The sequence below is a fragment of the Poeciliopsis prolifica genome, unplaced genomic scaffold, assembly GCF_027474105.1.
Source record: "Poeciliopsis prolifica strain line A6 unplaced genomic scaffold, Auburn_PproV2 SCAFFOLD008, whole genome shotgun sequence".
NCBI classification, from domain to species: domain Eukaryota; kingdom Metazoa; phylum Chordata; class Actinopteri; order Cyprinodontiformes; family Poeciliidae; genus Poeciliopsis; species Poeciliopsis prolifica.
Window position 1 is genome coordinate 6,006,016 of NW_026562383.1, and position 23,312 is coordinate 6,029,327.

Consider the following 23,312-nt stretch of genomic DNA (forward strand, 5'->3'; position numbering starts at 1 on the left):
AAAGACCATCAAAATTAACTGTCAAAGCATTACAAAATAAAATTGAGAAACTTCAAAAGGATCTCAAGACAAAGGTTCATAAAATTAAAGGAGAAATAAACATTATAAAAGAACTTATGAGAAATGAAGGAAATCTTGAGAGTGTTCAGTCTCATTGTGATGATTTAAAACTATTGCTTGAAAATGCAAATCAGCTGTATGAGTCTGTTATTCCATTGTTTCCTGCTGAAGAACAAGAAAGACAAAACACTTGGTTTTTAAGCCTGTGTAAATATAATTCTGTATTTGTACAAGAAGTTGAAAAGTGGCTCTCAGGTGCAGGAATCAACAATGCAGCTCAAATGGGTGGAGAAGCTGATTTCAATCAGGCTCAATTGTCCAGTTTTGAACCTTGTGTGAATAATGAGCTTAATGCACCTTTAGTTTCTCAGCATTTACAGTGTGTTGACAATGCTGATGATGTGGATGATATCAAGCCAAGTGACAGTGTTTCTAATGTTGATAGCAGAAGGTCTAGAGGAAGTCGTTCATCAAGAATTAAGTCCTCTCTGTCTTCTACAGCTTCAGCTCGTGTTAAAGCAGAAGCAGATATGGCTGCATTAAAGGCACGACACAAACTGTTGAAACAGAAACATGCTTTAGAGGAACAGGAGGAACAGCTAAGAAAAAAGAAAGAAGAACTGGATTTGGAGATTGAAATTGCAGCCTCAATGGCTAAAGTTAAAGTGTTCCAGGGCTCTGTCTGTTCTCAAGTATCTAGTGCTGCACAGAATAAGTCTGATGGCATGAATTCATATTTGGAGCATGAAAATAAAAGATCTCCAATGTTGAATGTTGATGCAGATACATTTGTACCTACAGCAGCTGGAACTGATTGTCATAATAAAGCTCCAGACTTTCAGTTATATTCTTATTTGGGTGCACGACCTAAAGACACAAAGGTTAAACAAATTTCAGACACATTGACTGACCAGGTGAAGATAAAAACAGCACCAGTTGAAGTTCCAACACAAGAAATGTTTCATCAAGTACAGTTACAACCATCACAATATAAAAATGTATTGCCAGTTGATGAAAATAAACAACTGTTAAGTGTTTTGGAGAGACAGAATGAAATTACAAGCTTGCTTGTAAATCAACAATCTTTATTTTTTCTGCCAAAACGGGACATACCAATATTTGATGGTGATCCACTCCAATTTAAGATATTCATGACAGCGTTTGAACACAGTATTGAAACAAAGGCGCACAGTGCCAAAGACTGTTTATACTTCTTGGAGCAGTATACCAGAGGTCAGCCTCATGACTTAGTAAGAAGCTGTGTTCATATGCCTGATGATTCTGGATATGCTAAAGCTAAAGCTTTGCTTCAAGAGCATTTTGGTTGTTCATTGAAGATAATTGCTGCATACATGAATAAGGTCTTATCTTGGCCTGCTTTGCAAGCAGAGGATGCAAAGGCTTTACAAGCATTCAGCTTTCTGCTCAGGGAATGCTGCAATGTGATGGAAAATAATGGATGTATGCATGAGTTGGACGTTCCTGCTAATATGCAAACAATTATCAAGAAACTGCCCTTTAAACTGCGGGACAGATGGAGAAATGATGTGTGTGATTTACAGGAGAAGTTTAATAGAAGAGTAATTTTCAGTGACATTGTTCAGTTTGTAGAAAGGCAAGTGAAGATTGCCAGTGATCCACTTTTTGGTGATATTCAAGATTCTTTATCTCGACCAAAGAAGGATGTTGGAATCTATAAATCACAACAGCGATCAAAGATAAAAGGAAGTAGTTTCGCTACTATTGTTGGAGATATGCAGAAGAAAGCTGACCTTGAAGTAAAGAAAAGACAGGAGACAACTGTTAAAAGGAGTTGTTTGTTTTGTGAAGCTGGACATTCCTTGGACACATGCCCTCTACTGGAAAGGAGGACACATGTGGAGAAATTGACATTTTTGAAAGAAAATGGGGTGTGTTTTGGCTGTTTATGCACTGGGCACATCAGCAAAGATTGTAAAAGGCGACACTACTGTAAAGTGTGTAGCTTAAGACATCCCACCATGTTACATGTCTTTTCTAAAGAAAAGGAAATTGTTCCAGTTCATAAGAAGAAGGAAGTGGAGACAACAAGTGGAAGTGCCTCCGTTTCTGCCCAATCCAGTGGTCTAACTGGGGCCGGTGATCTCAGTTGTACTCTCTCTATTTTACCAGTCAGAGTGAAGTCTACAAAAAGCCAAAAGACAATAATAACATATGCTTTTTTGGATCCTGGAAGCTCTGCATCATTCTGTACTGAAGAATTGATGAACAAATTATATGTCACTGGGAGACATACAAGCATCCTTTTACGAACAATGGGTCAAGAAAAGGTGGTTGAAAGCAACATTGTGTCAGATTTGGAGATTGCTGGGCTGAATGAAGACATCTTTTGTGAATTACCTGATTTATTCACACAGAGAAACATGCCTGTTCATTATAACAACATTCCTCACCAAGAAGACATCGAAAGATGGCCACATCTGAAAAATTTGAAGATCACTGAAATAAATTCAGGAGTTGATTTGCTCATTGGAACCAATGTGCCTAAAGTACTTGAGCCATGGGATGTCATTCGGAGTCAAAATGGAGGACCATATGCAGTTAAAACGATTCTTGGATGGACAGTAAATGGACCTCTCAGAGGAGACTGTGATGTTGACACAAGAGAGCTACAAACAACTGTTACTGTTAACAGGATTTCGGTGACAAGACTGGAGGACTTGTGGCAACAACAACTGAAGGTCGATTTTCCTGAATGTCCTCAAGATGAACAACCTGGATGGTCCAGAGAAGATATTCAGTTCATGGAGCGGGTTACAGAATCAATTGAGCTGAAAGATGGACGTTACACCATTGCTCTACCTCTGAGACAGAAAGATCTGAAAATGCCTAATAACAGGAAAATGGCAGAACAACGCATTTTGAATCTCAGAAGGAAGTTTACTAAAACCATCAATTTCTTTCTGACTATACCAACTTCATGAATGATATAATTTCCAAGGGCTATGCTGAGAAAGTACCAGTTGAAAATCTTGAAAGGTGTGATGAGAAGGTTTGGCATATACCACATCATGGAGTATATCATCCTCACAAGAAGAAGATAAGAGTTGTGTTTGATTGTGGTGCAACATTTGGAGGAACATCTTTAAACACTCAACTCTTACAAGGTCCAAACCTCACCAGTTCATTGGTTGGTGTCATCATCAGATTCAGAAAGGAACCTGTTGTTATAACAGCAGACATTGAGGCCATGTTTCATCAGGTCCGAGTACCACCATCTGACTCGGATCTGTTGAGATTTCTCTGGTGGCCGAATGGAGAGTATGAGCAGCAGCTGGTGGAATACCGAATGGTTGCACATCCTTTTGGAGCTACATCATCTCCAAACTGTGCATGTTTTGCATTGAGAAGGTGTGCAGAGGATAACATACAACTGTTTCCATCTAATGTTATAGATGCTGTGCTTCACAATTTTTATGTGGATGACTGTTTGGTTTCTGTGAGCACAGAAGAAGAAGCTGTGTCATTATATCAAGGACTTCGTGATTTGTGCAAGAAAGGTGGATTTCAACTTCTCAAATGGATAAGCAACCGACGCAGTGTTCTTACTGCAATACCACAGCATGAAAGATCCATTGAGGTGAAGAACCTGGATATGGAAAATGATGATCTACCTGTGGAACGTGTGTTGGGTGTACAGTGGTGTGTACAATCAGACCTGCTAAAATTCAAGATCATTCTCAAAAATAGACCTCTGACAAGACGAGGAATCTTGTCCATCATAAGTTCCATCTACGATCCTCTTGGCTTTTTGGCACCAGTTGTTTTGGTCGCAAAGGGGATTTTACAAGACCTAAGCAGAAGACATGTTGGCTGGGATGATTCTTTGCCGCATGATGTGTTACAGAAGTGGAAAAACTGGTTGGAAGAACTTCATCAGCTTGAACAATTTGAAGTTAACAGATGTTTGAAACCACAGGACTTTGGACAAGCCACAAATTTGCAGCTTCATCATTTCAGTGATGCAAGTGAGAATGGATATGGAACAGTGAGCTACTTGTTGCAGTATAATGCTGATGGACAGGTGCATTGTGCATTTGTAATGGGTAAAGCTCGTGTAGCTCCACTGAAACCAATCACCATCCCTCGGATGGAGTTGACTGCTGCAGTGGTTGCCAGCCGTATGGATAAGCTGTTGAAGAAGGAGTTAAGAATGGAACTGAAAGACTCAGTGTTTTGGACTGATAGTACTTCAGTTTTGAAGTACATCAACAATGAAAGATTGAGGTTCAAGACCTTTGTGACAAATCGAGTTGGAGAGATACTCAATTTGTCAAATCCCTTGCAGTGGAGGTACGTTGCTACCAGTATGAACCCAGCAGATTTGGCATCCAGAGGAACAAGTGTGAAGTCTTTTCTCAAGACAAATACCTGGATGTCTGGACCAAAGTTTCTTCATAATCCTGAATGGAAATGGCCTACAAATCCTGAGTGCATAAGTCGTTTTGCTCAGGAGGATCCAGAAGATCCAGAGGTCAAGACATTGGTTTCTGTTAATGCAACATGCCTTAATGAGCAAGTGGATCCAATTATGAATTTTATTCATACATTTTCCTCTTGGAACAAACTAAAAACAATGGTTGGGTGGCTACTCAGGTTCAAACAATTGCTTTCCAAACTGGCTCAAAAGAGAGCACAACTGAAGTTGGAACTTGCAGACTCCAATCTTGATGATGAAAATTTTCAAGAAAGGCTTACGAAAGAAATGAATGTCTACAAGAAAGATGTTGCATTGGGAGCCTTAACAGTAGAGGAGTTTGAGAAAGCTGAGAGTGCCATCATTTGTTATTGTCAAAGACAGCGATATCCAGAAGAAATAACAAGTTTGCAAAAACATGAAAGTGTGAAGAAAACAAGTCAGCTCTACAAGCTTAATCCTATTCTTGAAAGTGGTGTATTGAGAGTTGGTGGAAGGCTAAGCAAAGCAGCTATGCCAGCTGAAGCCAAATATCCAGCCATATTGTCTAAAGATCTTCACATCTCTGAAATCTTACTGCGCCATATACATCATCAGACAGGCCATGGTGGACGTAATCATATGCTCGCTGAACTACGTCAAAAGTATTGGATCCCAGGTGCCAGTGTTGCAATCAGAAAGACTCTATCAAGGTGCATAACTTGTCGACGACTCCATGCCACACCAGGAATTCAAAGGATGGCAGACCTTCCACAGGAACGAGTGTATCCAGACAAACCCCCATTTACTTGTGTGGGTGTGGATTGTTTTGGTCCCTTTGAAATTAAGCGTGGCAGGAGCCTGTTAAAACGATATGGAGTCATTTTTACGTGTATGGCAATAAGAGCGGTTCACCTTGAGATGTTGTCATCACTGGATACTGATTCTTTCATCAATGGTCTACGAAGATTTATTTCCAGACGTGGTCAAGTGTTGGAGCTGCGTTCAGACAATGGAACCAACTTTGTAGGAGCTGAACGGGAATTAAGGGAAGAAATTGAAAGATGGAATCAAACTCTGATCAGTAACACTCTCCTTCAGAAAGGAATAAAATGGTCTTTCAATCCTCCTACTGGCTCACACCATGGAGGTGCATGGGAAAGTCTTATTAAGTCTGTGCGAAAGGTGTTAAATTCTGTTTTAAGGACGCAGAGTCTTGATGAAGAAAGTCTTCATACAGTTTTCTGCGAAGTTGAGGCCATTATCAATAGTCGACCTATAACCAAAGCATCAACTGATGTTCAAGACCTGGAAGCACTAACTCCAAATCATCTTCTTCTTCTAAAGACTACACCTTCATTACCACCAGGAGTGTTTTTCCAAGAATGATGTATACGCTCGACGAAGATGGAGACAGGTGCAATATATGGCGGATCTCTTCTGGAAGCGTTGGTCAAAAGAGTACTTGCCTCAACTACAAGAGCGACAGAAGTGGCAAAGAACGAGACGGAACTTCATTCCTGGAGATGTTGTCCTCATCGTGGACGACTCTGCTCCACGCAACTCTTGGTTAATGGGAAGAGTTGTGAACATTGTTCCTGATAAAGGAGGACTTGTGCGATCAGTTCGCATCAAGACTAAGACAAACTACCTGGAAAGACCCATTACCAAGTTGTGTCTGCTTCAGGAGGCGGAGATACCATGAACATTTTAATAACCTTTTCTCTCCCTTTTTAGGATTGTTAGTGACTTTCTTTCTAATCGATTGCTTACTCAAGAAGAATAGATTAGGATGAATTTGATATTGAGTAAATTTATGGTCATTTATTGCCGAGGCTTGGCTCTTATAATGTTAATATGATGGATAATTATCTTTATAATAATTAGGGGCCGGTATGTAAGAGCCAAATGACCTAAATGAGCATTATTTGTGGCACAGCTGTGACACTTAATGGTGGGTGTGTCATAAGTGGGCGTGACTGTCACTTAGTATGAATGAGAGCCGTACTGACGCGCTGGTCACTATGTAGAAGGAAACGGGTGCACCGGGTGGAGAGTCATAATTTCTGTTGACCGTGTTAAATATTGTTTTAGTAGTATCATTATGATTTAGCCTGGTCAGCATGTGTCAGTTCTTAAGTATTTAAGCTGATATATAAAATAAATTGATGTTAACAACAACACAAAGGAGCCACTTGAAGTTATTAGAACACGCGTCATGACAGCAACAACCTACCCAGTTAACCCTGTGCGACCTTCTATATTATTGTTAGTTTCTACCGCACGATTAGTGAACGTCCACAAACTTTAATACAGTGAAGAAAAGCAAAGCTGCTTCTGCAACCACAGCTGAAACTGGGTCAGAACGCTACAGGACTCGGTCAAAAATATGGCAAAAACGTTTCCAAATCAATCATCTGTCTCCTCTTGGACACAACGCATCTTTGGCTTCGTCGTCAGCCATGAGTAAACGTTGCTCTTTGGGTTGATGGAGTACACAGAACAGGCATCGTCAAAAATGCTTCGCGTCCAATCAATTGAGGCAGGCCGTCCACATAATGACGAATCAAAAAGCTTTAAAGAGTCGAAGAGCACACCTACACCTCTGCACACGTCACACAAAAACCGTGGTAACATTGTATTTGATATAAGACTGTCATAAACATGTAATAACAGCCGTCATGAACATGAGTAAGTCTGCATGAATATTCATGACTGTTGTCATAAAGTATCATTCGGTAAATCATGACGCTTTTAATACAAAGTTGACATTATTCAAAATGTCTTTGTTGTGACAACTTGTCATTAACTAAGAAATCATGATCTGACATAAATCTGTTGCAAAAGTATCACTGATTAAACTTTAAAACTTATGTAGCTTTATGTTTTTATTCATAACAATCATTGCAGTCGTTCTCTAATACATTTATACGGAAGATAATGTCAAATTAATATACCTATAAATGCTATAGAAGATTTAAAAAAATGGCTTGAAATAAAACGATCTAAAAAAAAATGGAGAGCTATGAACAAGAATATATGTGGATTTGCTTTGGCACACATATAATCCTTTTGAATCAGCGATTCTGTTCGAGGATGGTCAAATTGTTGAGGATAAAAGCAACTGGGGCACTGCCTACAATCGCATGCAGGCATTAAATAAAATGCATTTAAAAAAAACAAAACACTGCTTATAATTCTGACCCCAATATCATTTTGAAGAGGAGTCATGCGTAAACGGGCCTGTTAAGCTGTGCGAAAAACGGACAAACCAAAAGCACTTGAGCCATTGCCGTGGATCAGCAACAGACCTTTTTTCCACCCTCAACTTTGCGCCACGTCTCATTACGTTCAAGAGAGCTCAGCAATGTCCCGGTGAACAAGGCCTTGCTCTGCCTACCCTTGGAGGAGAGAGACGTCTTGGAGAGATTCAGGAGCCGTAGGCCTTTGTTGAGCCGGCAGACCTGTTGAATTAGGTTGGAGACTCCTGGATGAAGACAGGGAGGTGGAAGGGAGAGAGAAAAGATGAGAAATTACCTCCATTTCATAAAAAAAAAAGATGACTAATAAAGACACAGAGAGAAGGCAGACTTATTCAATTTAAATGTGTATCTGATCATATGGAAGAGACAATAAAATAATCAAGGCAGCACAAACATACTTACGGCTTATGGACAAAATTGTCAGCTAAAGAGACGTTTTTCAAAGAGAAATGTGTATTTATGTTTTAAGCCCTCAAATAAAATAAACATGCATAAAAGCCAAATGACTTTTGTCTCTGTTTTGCGGTGGATGAAGCCAGAAGCAGACCAAGCGCTAAGCTAAATTACGTAACACGGTTTCAATTGATTTCTTTCTTTTCTTCTTAATCTACAGCAATCACGATGGACACATAAAAGCCTCTTGCTCATTAAAAATCTGTTTATTTTTATGCTCAGGATCCCTGTGTGATTCTTAGCTTCTTTGTGATCATACATCTTATTCGCAATCACAGTAAAAAGGCCTGCACCCTGTCAATACTCATAAACACACGGCGACACACCAGGGGCCCTGACACCAGGGGGTGTGAGCGCAAGGAATCCACTGAGGCAAGTGGAAGTGACAAGTGTCAGACGGAGGGCGCAGGGGTGGGGACATAAATCAGCTAATGAGGGACGGTGGTGTGCGTGCGAAAGCCCGGCTCTGGCTCACACAAAGCCCAACGCTGTCTCCTTGTAGGATGAGAGGCTGCGAGGGATTAGAATAGGTAGAGGATCCGCTGAGGCAGCGAGGTCACGGGGTCACCCCAGGAGGAAGCTCCCGAAATTCATTTAAGCTAAACAACTTTGTGAGATGAGTGGCGAATGCAACGACTGGTCGGGTTTAATTGACTTTCGATTAAAGATTTCGAGTCTTGATTTTGAGTCAATTAAACCTGAGTAAATTGGCGACAATGTCAACAGCTGGTGTTCTGCTTTCATTATTTGTAGGCATCTTTTTAGCTTGGACCTATTTTTTAACCTGCAAGCCTAAAAAAAATAATCAGAAAATGGTTTGTTAGCCATTTGCTAGCTAGCTAGCTCAGAGCACAGAACAGCTGGAGCGTGGATTTTTCTCGCTTATGCACCTGCGTCCAGACTCGCCCCATATTTCCTGCTTAATATTTGTCACAGTAATGATATTATCTACACTTGCATGTTTACTTGTTTGCAGGTGAAGCCAAGTCGAGATTTTAGCCTGGGCTTACCAGGGCAGCAGCCCGGGGTCCAGACACTTCTGGGGCCCCCAAAGATGCTTTGTGCTTTTGTGAATGAATAAGGTCAGAACGTCTTAATTTTATTCCTGGCCAAGAGGATTTTGGTGGTGTGGTGGAAAAAAATGTCTGATTTGTTCTGACAAACGTCCGTCATGAATGCTGGATTATTATTAGTCCAAGTTGGACGCTTCTTTCGCTTTTTGTGTTTTCGTGATGTAAAAAGCTTTGAACTGCGGTGTTGCTGAAATGTGCTACAGAACTAAACTTGACTGATTGATTGATTGATTGATTGATTGATTGACTATAACTTCAATAGTCACCATGTAGTATTGTAATAAAATTATGTTATGCATTTTTTGCTTTCAATGTCCTTTCAATGACCTCCATCTTGTAGAGGAATTTTTTACGTCTGTCATAAAATTAGAATGTCATAGTCGCCTGGTGCCTAGTTATTAAATATTAATTGGCCTTCATACATGTTGGTGAAATGGCAGAAACACATCAACATCTTTCAAAAGTGTGCTATGACCTTGTTCATGCTTTTATTCAAGAAGTCGTATTTTTTTGGTGATGCTCACAGTGTCCTGATGAAAAAGAAAATTCTAATAATAATCTGAATAGGATCGTTTTCCCATATGTTTCCACCCCTTTGTGTTCATCGCCTGTGCATGCACCAGGAGATAGCAATTTGTTTCTACACGCAAAAAGAAATAAAAAAGTTTCAGTTGTGGCGACAAAAAGAAAAAGAAAGAGTCTTTTATCATGAGAAGCACAGATAATCAAACACAATGAAAGGTGGTTGGGAGGCACGTTGAGAGTGAGGGAGCTGCAAGGACAGTGATTGATTCAGGGTTCTTTGAAAGCAAACAAAAGCTTTGCTCAAGTAATAGTCAAAGAACAATAGGATGTGCCCACAGAGAGGAGTCAGTGGGAGGGAGAATGAGTTCACCGAGTCGCTACCTTGGTTGTCAAGTGTGTTATGAGCCAGATTGAGGGAGTGAATCACGGAGGCTGGGTTCTCCGATAAAGCCGACGCCATCTTCTGTGGAAAATCCCTGGAGAGAACAGGAGAAACAGGAAATTGAATTCCCTGGAAAAACAGTGGGTTCCCTCCTGCTTCCAGCAACTCAATTAAGCTGAACTTCTGAGGTCATTTCCACAAGGTCTAAGCATTTGTAATGAAGCAGTTTTAACACTAGCACTTTTTGTCTTGCCTAAAAATCGATCTGATCTAAAACATGGAAAACTTGAGCATGGCTGCCAACGCTGTCATTTTAAACATTTCTCCTCAAACAAGTATCCGCCAAAACAATTCCCCCTTTCGTCTTTTGCATGTCTCGTATTGACCCACCTGCGGAGGGATCACTGTCCCCGTTCAGTTCCAGCTTCAATCACTTCGGTAAATACAAGCAAAACTTAGATCGAGCCAAAAATAGGAATTAGGTTGAAACTTTCAAACAGTGAAAGCACGGCAATCGAAGGATCAAACATTTCTCACAGAGCTTAAAGGACAGACGTCACTGGAAGTTATACTCGTCTGCTGGCCAAAGACTGAACTCGGCATGAATACTAATGCTCGTCTGTGGCTGTCGTTTGCCAACACTTTTGTATAGATCGTTTATCCCCAAGTGCCATAACAAATCAATTATACAATACAGGCTTTAAAAAAAACAACAACTTCCAGGCAAGTCGAAATAATAAAATGTCTGAAAACTCCTGTGAGCAATATTTTGTGTCAAACATTCAAGAGTCTATTATGCTAATTTTTCCACCACAGAAATTTAAGCACCAAGCAGATGTGCGATCTGCAGCATGCATTGCCCAACCCCACAAGGTTGGAAGCATCTTCCAATTCCTTTTCACTATGCCTTAAAATCCGGTGGGGGTTTCGAGATGCGCTTTCTGTGTCATCACACTCTTTTCTGTCATTGCTAAGCATAAATGTCCTCAGTTCACCTTTAGGTACGCATCAGTGTTGCCAGACCATCGCTGCGAGACTGTTGACAAAAAGGGGCTTTGTTTTAGGGTTGAGAACATTTGCACAACCTGAGAGCAATAGTTTGCACATTTATGTTTGCAACGCTGTTGGCAAAGCCAGAGGAGGTTACGTTGACAAAGAGAAAAAAAGCAAAGCAAGAAAGATATAATGTGTTCTGAATATTTATGTAATAACTTGTTATATGGTAAAGTGAACATATTAAGCATAACTTCAGAAATCAGTTTGATCTCGCATCCAAACATTTGGTCTGATGTTGGTAAATTTAACACCACTTGGGTGGACAATTCATAATAGACATGAGCATCACTACCATTAATATGGAATGTATTGAAGCGCTTTGCAAATATGGCTGCATGGTTTTATTTAATCTCATGCTACGCTGTGCAGTCGGTCTGTCTATGCTGACAAAAATTCATTCTAGGATTTCGAGAAAACCTGCAAGCAGCAACAAGCCACAGGGATGTTTCTCATGCAGTGTTTGTTGAGCCTGTTCATTACATTTTGTGGATTGGAATGTGGGCCAATCAAAGGTGCCAGAAGTCAGTCGTCTTCACAGATATGAAGCGGTTCTCAGAAACATGGGGTTATGCCACCAAATATTCACCCAGTGACTCACAGCAACCCTAAATCTTCAGGCATTTCAAAAAGAAAATGTGGATGGAAATGGTGTTTGGAACATTTATTTTTGCTTATTGTTGATATGGCATGACTGAGGTAATACAATTGGGCTTATTTTTGCTAAAGCAAAGGTTTAACCTCGCTAAGATAAAAAAGAAGAGAGATAAAAATAAACTATGAGCACTACTTGTGTTGCAGTTCCCATTTAATAACCTTTTCAGCTCCCACATTAAAATCAGACTTAAATTGAGGATGCTGGTGCGTGACTTTATGTGCGACATATAATTTCACTATTCGATTGAAAATCTACTTTTGTTGTTTTTTTGATGCACTTCTACTGCAAAGCCAGTTGCCTTTCCCACTTAAAGAGCGTCACTACCAGGAAAATATAAAACCCTGCGCCTTCATGAGGCTGTAAATTATTTCTCCCTGAGGCAGCGAATTCATCTCAATTAATGCTAAATAAGAAAAATGCCCTGCTAAGTTTTAGCAGCATTGCCCCGCAGGTGGACGGCTCTGCCAGTTATTGCTCGCGATTTCTCAGTAATTTCGGCAGATAAATGCCGCGTTCGCCATCAAAAGGCAGAAGGGAGGCTTTATCGGAGCTTTGCTGGATGAAAGACCGAGGCTGAACGGAGGTGAGCGACGGGGGGAAGAGGGAGTAGAGACAAGACTGGAAAGGTCAGGTCATCAAAGAAAAGGAGGAGAGTGAGGTGAGACAAGAGGGGGTAGAAGAGGAGAGAGAGAAAGGCTTGAGTAAAAGAACAGGGGGGAGAACAGGGGGGGAAGGAGGTAAAGATGCAGGAGAAAATAGAGGAGAGTAAATTGGATTCAGCGAAAAGAGGCGACAGGGCAGCCTGGTCATTTTTCAGGGAAGTGGAAACCTACGCTTTGAGTCCGGCGTTCTCCAGCGTGAGCTCCTCCAGACTGTTGGACTTGCTGACCGTGTGCAGAATCTGATCCACCACCTCTGACCCCTGTTGAGAAATGCAAAGCAAAATCTGTGGCTGAGGTTTTCTGGTGGGGGGAAGCAAATGAAAAAAAAAAAAAAAAAAAACCTAGCCGGCCTTGACGTACACACAGAAACTAGGGTGAGGGCAGTGATTTATCTCCATACTGTACTTTCATTAAAGCAATAATAAAATATGAAAACTTAAAAGTAATTGCATCTGCATCCCCTTTGAACTTATTTTTAATTTAATGTTTCAGACGATTAGGGCTTTTTATATATTTCAGAAAAGCATTCCTCACGACCTAAAGAGCTGAGACAGAAATATGTATAGCACCAATATATGGAGAATTATAGCAGAAATTAATGTCCAGCAAAATCAAAGTGCATTTCATCTTTACCAAAACTTTAAAAAAAAGAAATAAAACTATTTTAGCGATTTCGTTAAAGCAATCTCGTTAAGTCTTGCGAGTTAAACATGTCAATTCCAGAGGAGAAGAGAAAGAAGAAGAAACTGACTCAAAATCAGAGTTTTGGTCATCTAATCAGTTCAAGTTTTATTGCAAATGTATGAAATGAAAGTTACTCTCAGTATGAACCCAAAACTGTGAGCACTATAAATAATTAATAAAGACTCAGTGAGTCAGCTGGAACGCGTAGCTCTGTCCTCTTCAGCCTTTGCTTTTCAAATTGAATCTTCCTTCCCCTGAATGGTCTTAATAATCGACCGTCGCGCACAAATGTGTTTCTTAACTTGATACATCGGCGCAGCTTCGCTTGCTGCAAACCAGTCACATAAAATAATCTCCACAAAGGAAGGAGAATTTAGATTTTTCAGCTTCCTACTAAAAATAGCTCAATGCACTGCCTGAACTTTGATGTGTAAATCAGTTACGAAACGCGGGGATGGCTTCGACTTTAGCCGTCAGGTGCGATAAAAGTGTAAAAAAAAATCTTGATGAGAGGCTCAGGTTGGTGTGTGTATTGACGAGGAGAGCATCAATGATACATAATTCATGTTTTTATGCAAACATTTTGACATGAGTCACCCACAAGGCAATAAAACATTAGATCAGAAGCTCACATGCCGCCCTGAGTGAGAATGTTTTCAATTTAGTTTGTTTTTTGTGTGTGATTGAAGACATTCTTTATTAGTATGGATAGATTATACTGAATGAGATTTTTAAAAACAAGAATTGAGCACAAATACAATGTCAGCCTAACACGGCTTCAACTTTTCTAGAAAGCCCCTCCACAAGGTTGAGGAGTGAGTTTATGGGGATTTTTGACTATTCTTCCGGAACAGTGAGGTCAAACACCGATGTTGGACGTGAAGGACTGGCTCACAGTCTCAACTCCAATTCACACGAAATGTGTTTTGTGGGGTCATGGATTTGCAGACCAGTCCAGTTCTTCCTCCCCAAACCTAATCATCCTTGTCTTCATGGACTTTGTTTTGGTTTCTCCAAACTGTTCCCACAAAGTTAAAGGCATGGAACTGTCCACAATGTCTTCGTAGGCTGCAGCATCAAGATTTTGTCTAACTTAAACTAAGAGGCCAGGCCCTATTCCTCAGAAATACTAGCATTATTTACCCATCTGCACCAAAGTTTAGATTTGACAGTGTCAGCCATTAGATCCAATCTGTCACCTTCAGATGAAAGGAACTGTGAATGTTTAACCGGAAAGCTGCCAAAACACCACTGAGAGCTTGTGCAGAAAGAAAGAAGGCGCTACTCTATAATTCACACTTTCAAACTCAAATGAAATTTTCATTGACCCACTTGTATAATACAGATGCTTTCTGGAGAAAAGCTTGTCAAACAAGACAAGGGTTGAGCTGTTTGGCTACAATGACAAGGAGAATGTGTGAAGTTTCAATCAGGCTTTTAAACAAAGTCCTACTGTCCAGCATGGTGGTGGTAGCATCATGGCAAGGGTCTGTTTTGCCAACAGTAAAACCGTTGCATTAGATAAGATGGATGAAATAAAAAACGAGGACTACCTTAACTTTCTCCAACTGAACAGACACAAAACTGAAGTTATTATCTTTGGACCTAAAGAGGAACGATCCAGAACGAGATCGTAGGTTTAGCCAATGCAGCTAGAAACGAGCGATTGGGCCCAGAATCTGGGTGTGGTGACGGACTCTGACCTGAACTTCCAGAGCCACATAAAGACAACAACAAAGTCGGCCTTCTGTCACCTGAAGAACATTTCCAGGCTTGTTACAGTAGATCTAGAGAAATTCATCAATATGTCTATCTTTAGTCACACTGATTACTGCGACAGCGTCTTCACCTGAAAAAAAGCCGGACAGCTTTTTTTCAGGTGTTCTGGATCAGCAGTGCTCCAGAACCCTGCTGATCCAGAACCCTGCTGATCCAGAACACTGCTGGTCACATTCTCACTAAAACCAGGAAGACAGAGCACATCGCCCCAGTCCTAAGGTCGTTACACCGGCTCCCTGGAGCTCAGACGTGTTGCTTGTTTCATAATTGATGACTGCATGATGTTTTTGTGATGCAACTGCCCTGCTGCCGAAATGTGCGACACAAATAAACTTGGCATATTAAAACTGGCTTTGAAATTGAATCGAAGCCTCTGAAAGCCCCCGTCTAGATATTAGTGGCCTGTATGAAGATATTTAAGCCTGTATGTATAATTATGGCCTTGTGTAGATAAGAGAAAATCTGCAATGACTAAACACTGTTTTATGCTATTCTTGTTTTTAGAAATATTTGTATGTTGTTGTTATTTTATTTTATGTTATTTTTTGTTCATGTAAGAAATTATACAGTAAAAACCAAAAATAAAATGATTGATAAAATTATTAATAATACCAGCGATAAGTATCTAATAAGTCTAGGCCGGGTAATTACAGAATCTGGTACAAATGTGAATGGATAAATATATGGAAGAAAGAAAAATATATATTTTCATTACTATTCGCATGTCTTTGCAGTACAGCTTGGTGAACCAGGTGTTGTAGGCAATGGATGCCACAATTACTGCCAAGTCCCTGGAAGAAACAAGCACACACACACACAAACACACACAAATTAGATAGAAAATTCAAACGTTTAAATTAGCCAACGCCATCTGCTCAATAACATTTTATGTGAACCATGTATGAATTCCCATAGTGTTGAGCCAAACTTTTACTTTGCTCCCCGTTTGGTAAAAGAGCAGTTTGTCATTGTGACAGGGAGAACACCCCGGGCGGAGTTGCTTTCCTAAAGATGACTGATACTGCAGCTGCACCATAGAGGGGAAAAAAAAGAAAATGGGGAGATAAAGAGGATCGATGGATGGGTCAGTGGATTATTCAATAAAGCCACACTTTGAATCCAGCTACGAACCTCAAACGCTGCTACCAGTCACAGTTAGCAGGAGCACAGATTTGCGTGTTTGAGAGGGAGGAAAGGGACGGAGAGGAAGGGTTGTCCAATTCTCCGAGGCCCAACTAGAACCGTGCTGCCTCTGCACCCGCCATACATCATCTGACAAAACAGGTAGCCAACATACAGGGAAGGCACGGAGAAAACGAAGAAGAAGCCCACAGTCAGGAAGGCAGGAAGATGCAGTGATAGGGAGGAAGAATAAATTAAGAAAAGGTTAATCTAGTCAGGAAGGGTCCAGTAGGGTCCGAATTTCAGATATCACTGCTGCTCTTGGAAATAAAAACAGCTAACAGGCTGCATTCCTGTTTCATTACCAAGCGCAGCCGTCATACCAGTCCATTGTGAATAACAGCTGAGTCCGTGTTTGTGCCCAAACAGATGGAGCGCATGTCAGGATCCGTCATCGGCGCTGAATCGTACAGACAGCGGGGACATGTAATTGACCTCTGTCTCACTGAGCCAAGGAGCGTGGCGACTCGCAGCGTACACGTCGACAGAGATTGTTTTCTATGAATTAACCAAACAATCTCAGCCAAACCAGCTCGAGAAGTGAGAGGGATCTTTGCGAGCCGCCGCAGAAGCTATGAGCCCTTTCAAAACGGACAGATTCAGAGGTGTAGTAAAGAGAGGGCAGCCTATAAACTCACTGAACTGAAAAGGCAGTGGTTGGAAATGATGCACTGAATGCTCTCGAGCAAGAAGTGACAGTGTCCCCGGCAGCTTTACAAAGTGATGACAAGCTTTGATACTTACCTAAGGGAGTGCTGCTCAGTGGTTAGGTTTGAAAGCCTTGGCTTTGCACCGCCGTATTTGTTAGGTTTCAAATGTACAAGATGAAAATAAGCATGTATCATGCGTAAAGCTGGGGAGTGAAAGTCCCCATCACCCTTTTCTCATCGTATTTTATTATTTTGCAGTTCCCCTCTCTATGTGCAGCAAATATTCCCTCAGATATGTTTGATTTCACCCATTTAAAGGCACTCAGACACAATGGTTTGGAAAATGAATTATTTTTTTTTATTTTTAAAAAGCATTAAAAGGTGATACTGTCCCAAAAAGTAGCAAAAAGTGATCAGCACCAATCTGTTTTGCACCTTTTAGTCCAATACTAACACACGACACTCACACACTCTTTAGATGCGATTTGACTTGAGGTTTCACAAAATGTGCAGAATTTCTTTCCGTTGTAGATACGCCAACCCACAGGGCGAGATAAGCAGAAGTGCGGCAGAGGCGTAACTTTGTTTCCATCGGTTCTGAAGTTGCTCCCAAGATAAGACACTCAGGCTGGTTGAAATAAAAGTTTCCCCCGTTGCGCGAAGGTGCCTGCAACCTTTTACGCCAACGAATCACGTTAATTAATTACAACGGAGCGCGTCCTCACGTGGTTTCCTCTTTGCCGAGCGCAAACAAGGAAAGGAAAACTTTTGCAAATGTCAAGACGATGCATCTAAAAGGGTCTGAATTTGCAGAGACAGAACAGTCGCCAGGCTTCGGTGGAAACAGCTCATCTGATAACACATCGATATGCTATAAATCAGCACTAAAATCTAGAACTTTAAGCATGACTCACTGCCTGCAGTGGTGACAAATTTAGGGCACTGGTTACACATTGGTGTCCAGATGAAATTTTGTTCAACAAACAACCTGAGGCTGTGACAATCTGGACACCTGCATCTGTCAGGACGTGCTGAGGCTCGCATCAAGAGCGAGAGAGAGACGACTGACTGATATGATATGTCGGAAGGCGTCAAAACACTTTCCCGAAAGGCTTAGCCATTTTCACAAGCAGAACATATGAATGCGTCCAAACGCAAATTTGAATAAAATTAAAAATTTAAAAATCACATTGCTGTGCCGTCTTTGCGCTGTGTTGTCATCCTGCAAGAGGCCAGACAGAATGGTGGCAGGTACGGTCCATGACTGACTGAACGGAGAAAAATGGGTCAAAAGTAAATTTAGAATAACAAGAGAAGATGGGAGAGGCAGAAATACTTGTCCCCTTTCAGTCAACAGCAATGACCAAAGACAATGTTCGGACGGACGTCAACCAGCGGGGAAATAAAAAGCATCTCCCCGTCACTCATGGCAACGCAAAATGAGATCAGACGGGAGAGAGACGGATGGAGTGAAGATGTGCCGCGACGAGAGGGGTTGCGAGGGAAAGCGGCGCGCCGCAAATAGGCTCGGGCCTGCGAAGAGTTGCCTGGAAATGACAGTTGATTATTTCCTAACAGTTTGCCTTCACAACCCAAAGACCCATCACTTCGCTTAAGGGAGGAACATCTTGAAAGGAAGACATTATTTTAGGAGGAAAACACCTTCCAAGATGGCCCTGACGCGGTTTCCTCGATGTTTCGAGTAAAACGAGAGGGGGGCCGGCATCGGGGGCGGGAGGGGAGAGAGCTTGACCTGCCACTGATGCATCTCTAAGGCGACAGCAGCAGTCACAGAACTGGAGTGCATCTGTGAAGTGATCTCTGCTCACTCTGTCACGGGGACTTGTTTGGCACACACTGATGCGGCGACACAGTGACATGTTTAGCTTTTTTGGTGAATTACCGGAGCATATCTGATGCAGACATCTTCATTTCACTGATACGGCTCAACTAATTTGCGAAAATGGGACTGATGCCAGAAAGGACAGAGAGCGGGCGGCGGTTTCAAGCGACTCATTGCTCAACCATATCTGCCTTTATCGTTTATCGGCTTGCTCTGTTTTTGAAGAGGTAGCCCACGTTTGAAATGTTGTCACCTTGAAGACAAGGTGAGAAGGTTGGTCATATTAGATCAGGGATGTCCAATGATTTTCACAGACAAAACAAAATCTTTGCTTAATTAAGATATTGTCTATTTACTCAATCAAAGAGGTTTTATAAAACACCAAATGTCATAAGAAATAATTTTTTAAAATGTTAAGAAAAAAAGAAAAAAGAAAGTGGTTCTGGAGTTAGACTCAGTTAACTCAATTATGGTCCGAATGACAAAACATTTGGACACCAATGTACTAGAGCAAATTTTAGTACTTTGTAATCACAAAATTATAGGGTTTTTTTTTCCATGGAGAAAGTAGTTACGAAAGTGTAAAATGGCATTCATAGAATACATGGCGGCACAGTTTTGCATTGAATGTGGAAAAGTGTTGCATGAAAATATATTCAGCCACTAATTATATTCAAAATTATAATCCAGATCATCAGATGCGCTTTATCTTGTAGATCCACCCGTTTGTAGTTTCATTACAGTAAACGAGATTGGCGAGATTAAATCGCTTTAGTGGGACGGTTTAGAACCAACCACATTTAAGTGTTATAATGGCCCAGACCTAAATTAAAGCGTTAAAAATGTGTGTTGCTTCACCAAGCACGAGCTATTTCCTAAAGAGCAGCGGCTGCACTTCTGCTTTCAGATGTGCAAAGATCGTCCTTTAAAAGTATTTGACTCAGGGAGCCGGACCCAGAAACGACTGCCACACTTTTCAGATTTTGATCAGTTAAAAATGTGTTGAACCGAAGGACCTTTTCTTTTCTTTTTATTGTTACGTGCTGCTTTGCTTTGGTTTATCACGTACAGCTTCAGTTCAAAAGAATGAATGCGGTGCTCGTAATGTGACTTCCAAAAAAAAAGAAAGAGGAATCCAAGCAAGGCTTCACTCTTATGATGAAAGAATAGAAAATAAAAAAATTATCATTCGTGTTGTGAAAGCATTTCAGATACGTGGAGCAACGCGGCTACAGATGTAACGGAAAATAAAACGAGCCTAAGAGAACTTTTCATAACAAAACATTTATAAAACATAAGATGAGGATGAGGGAAGCAGTCAAAATCATCCGTCAAGTCATTTTAGGACCAGCAAAATTCTTGAAAATACGCACTCTAACCCAAAAACCTGAGTTAAGAAGCAAGAGATTAAAAAAAAAAGGCAAAGTGAGCACATGGCACGTTGCAGCTGTGCGACTCCTTGATTCTGCCTCTGACAAGCATATCATCCCTCGTCTGTGTTCCAAGATTACCAAACATCTACAAAAAAAAAAAACGCAAAAGAGAGCACGAGACAGAAAGGGAGCCAAGGACTGAACAAAAGACTGACACTGAATATTTTACCCAGACAGGATCTTATTAGATTAAAAACACTCCACTGTCATGTGAAGTGACAGCTGACGAGATGCCAGGCATCATCTGGGGAATGCTTCTGCTCCAAAACGCCATGACGCGCAATAGAAAAAAAGAAATAAATAAGTAAAATAGAAAAGGAGAAGTTTCACAAAACAAAAGTTCAGCCAGAAAATATGAGAGCAAAAATGATTTCTCGGCCTGCTGGAGGTAGACACCAACCCACCTGCGACCTCTGCTGGGACGAGAGGGTTCAGGTGACGGATGGACACGTGAAATATATTTTAGCGTCTTCAGGCGCGTACTGACAGATTTCATACGCAGTGATAGCGGAAATCTCAGCGACATTTGACGTCCCGGGCAGTTCCCTGTCACGGTTTGGTTTGTGACCCGGCGGTAAGGAAAGCGTGAACCACTTTGTTCGATGGCGCTCGAGAAAACTCGAGTTCGGTTTTAAATGGCATGCCGTGATCCTTACCCCCCACCACTTCTGCTATACAGCTGGAACATTGGTATTATTATCTTTAATTATCACACTTTTTAAAGCACACAGTGAGCCTGTAATAAGAGGATGATTTGGGAACATTTCTGGTAAATACTTCAAACTCCTTGCAGACATTTGGGGTCAAATTACACCACGTTTCAGGGAAGCTTATTTCTATACAATAATGTGGACAAACAGCAGCTTTGATCTTGGTGTGAAACAAAAAGGTTACACTGCTGCTGGAAGTAAAACATTAATAATGTATTGAAGAGTGCTTATTTCATGGCATACAGAGCTGCTGTTTGAGTCTATGTGGTCGACCTTTAAGCTAAATATCAAGAGGTCAAACAAAACAAAAAAGAGGAAAAGAAATGGCAAGTCGTGCAGTATACCAACTCGTATGCTACTGCAAATATTATCTTGGCTTTTAGAGTCTAGTTTGAGAACTGCAAGAAACAGTTGATCAGTTTCAGGTTTCAAATGTTCACTTTTTAGTTTGTAGATTATAAGTAGGTTGCTTGTTATAAACTCACTTTGTGATATTGTGGTATATCTTTCAAAAGTGATATAAAAATAAATTATTTGTGAGATTTTTTTTGGATGACCTGACTCCATCGGAATATCCAACAACACAGAAATATGGTGATATGGAATGGTTAAGTGCAAAGGCGTGACATGGTATGTTCATGAGTATAAAATGGAGCAGTCAGTTAAAATGAATAGTATGTCTTTTTTTCAAACAAAAAGACCTGAAACGAACACACACACAAAAAAAGACGAGTTCCCTCTATTTGCAAAACCAGAGGACGTGTCTGCTGAAGACACGACTGGACGGACATCGGACCAAATGGACCTTGCTGACGGGACGAACAGGAGCAGGGTTTGTTTTTAAAGACCAAGGCTGGAGTAGAATTACAACCAAGCCAAGCAGATAGACGGTACTGCTGCCACGTTCGACATAATTCATTAAAGAAATTCTGATTTGTTCCACTATCACATCGTTTTCCAAGCGGTTGAAGTCAGAATGGTCGCAAGGCATTTTATTCGACCGACTTTTGTTGGATAAAGTCGCATCCCTACAGACGTCTCCAACAAAGTTGCAGCCAAAGCTCCACAAAAGGTCATTACTACCAGTTTTGTTTCTTAGCTTCCTTCGTCTTCTGGTCTTCTGATAATAGCGTCGGCTCCCACTGCTCGACAGTTGCTTCAAAAATCGATCCATTATCACATTATCACAAATCGTTCACCCACAAGTCTGATTATGTGGCTGCATTTAATTCGTAGCAAAAGGAACAGAGTTGAGCATCAACATCTGCCGTCTGAACGTAGCCAATGAGACGCCCTAAGGAGGTTGAATGATGTGCAAACCTTTTTAAGGCAACGCAGCGGTTCCTGGAGCAGCAACTGCAGTGAAATTTGGCTTGCATGCCACACTCTTCAGATTACAACTTGCGAAAATTGTGGAAGCCGTGTCCACAGACAGTTTCTGCAGAAACCCAGGCCATTTGCAAAATTCCAATTGCAAATTTCCCAGTTCAAAGTTAAGTGGAGTCAACGTCTGAACTTCGACACAACTTAGTTTCGAGCCTCATTTGATTCGGTAAGCAATTACAGCTCAAAACATTGGATGCTTTCTCAATTCAGATCAAGCGCTTAATGCATCGCACTGATGAAAGGCGTTTTAAACAACGTCAGAATGTCTTGTTCAAAGATTAAACGAGACATTCTTAACTGAAGCAGTTAAGAAATATTAGCACATCTCACACCATCCATGACCTTGATGGTTAATCACTTTTACACCGACTCATTCAGCTGCGTCTCTGTACTGGCAAAGGCACGGCTGTATGTGTGAATCAGAGAGGAAAGAAAGAAAGAAAAAAAAAGAGGGAAAAACCAGGCAGATGTGTGCGACCCGCAGACATCAGCCAGATATCGACTGCAGCAGAACTGACAAGTATCAAATGTGTGTTTGTTATTTTCCTCCAGTTACTAAATGGCCCTTGGTGGAGTTGTCAACAACCTTCATTTATTCATGCCTTTGGCCCGGTTTCTGTGCAACGTGTCAAACTCGGGGGAGCCGGAGCGGTGTGGCGCCGCGGATTAAAAGTTTGACTCGAACTAACGACGCTCTCTGAGAGCAGCAGACGCCGGCGAGCCCTAGCGAGTCTGGAGGTTTTTCCAACTCCGGAGAAGTGTGTCACCTGCTGTCGAGGTGGCTGAAGTCCAGCAGGTTGAACTCCCGGTTGTCCTGAGAGTGATAGATCGTGTCAACGTCCTGAAACGACAGAGAAGCAAGCAAGAGTTTCAAAGAAAAACCTTTGAGAACAGGGTAATTGAGACATATGCATTCATTATTATTATTCCCTCAGCTCCTCTGCAGTGGTCTCTCTAGTTTTTCATTTTCATTTGCAGTTTTCTATCCTATCAAACATAATTTCACCAGGATCATTAAATCAATCGTCGGTACATTTGGCGCCAAGACCTGATGAAAGAAAAGAACAAACAAAATCTGCAT

At 41.1% G+C, this 23,312-nt stretch overlaps 1 protein-coding gene across 3 annotated transcripts in view; it reads right to left on the reverse strand.

Annotated features, from left to right (window-relative positions):
• Positions 1–23,312, reverse strand: part of carmil3 (capping protein regulator and myosin 1 linker 3) — a 98,684-nt gene that overhangs the window by 49,792 nt on the left and 25,580 nt on the right. For all 3 annotated transcript variants that reach the window (XM_055033052.1, XM_055033051.1, XM_055033050.1), the window contains exons 8-12: positions 22,999–23,072; positions 15,743–15,818; positions 12,736–12,824; positions 10,191–10,285; positions 7,896–7,982 (exon numbers count right to left, since the gene is read on the reverse strand). In XM_055033052.1, the coding sequence (XP_054889027.1) occupies positions 7,896–7,982; positions 10,191–10,285; positions 12,736–12,824; positions 15,743–15,818; positions 22,999–23,072 (421 nt within the window). The remainder of the gene's footprint in view (positions 1–7,895; positions 7,983–10,190; positions 10,286–12,735; positions 12,825–15,742; positions 15,819–22,998; positions 23,073–23,312) is intronic.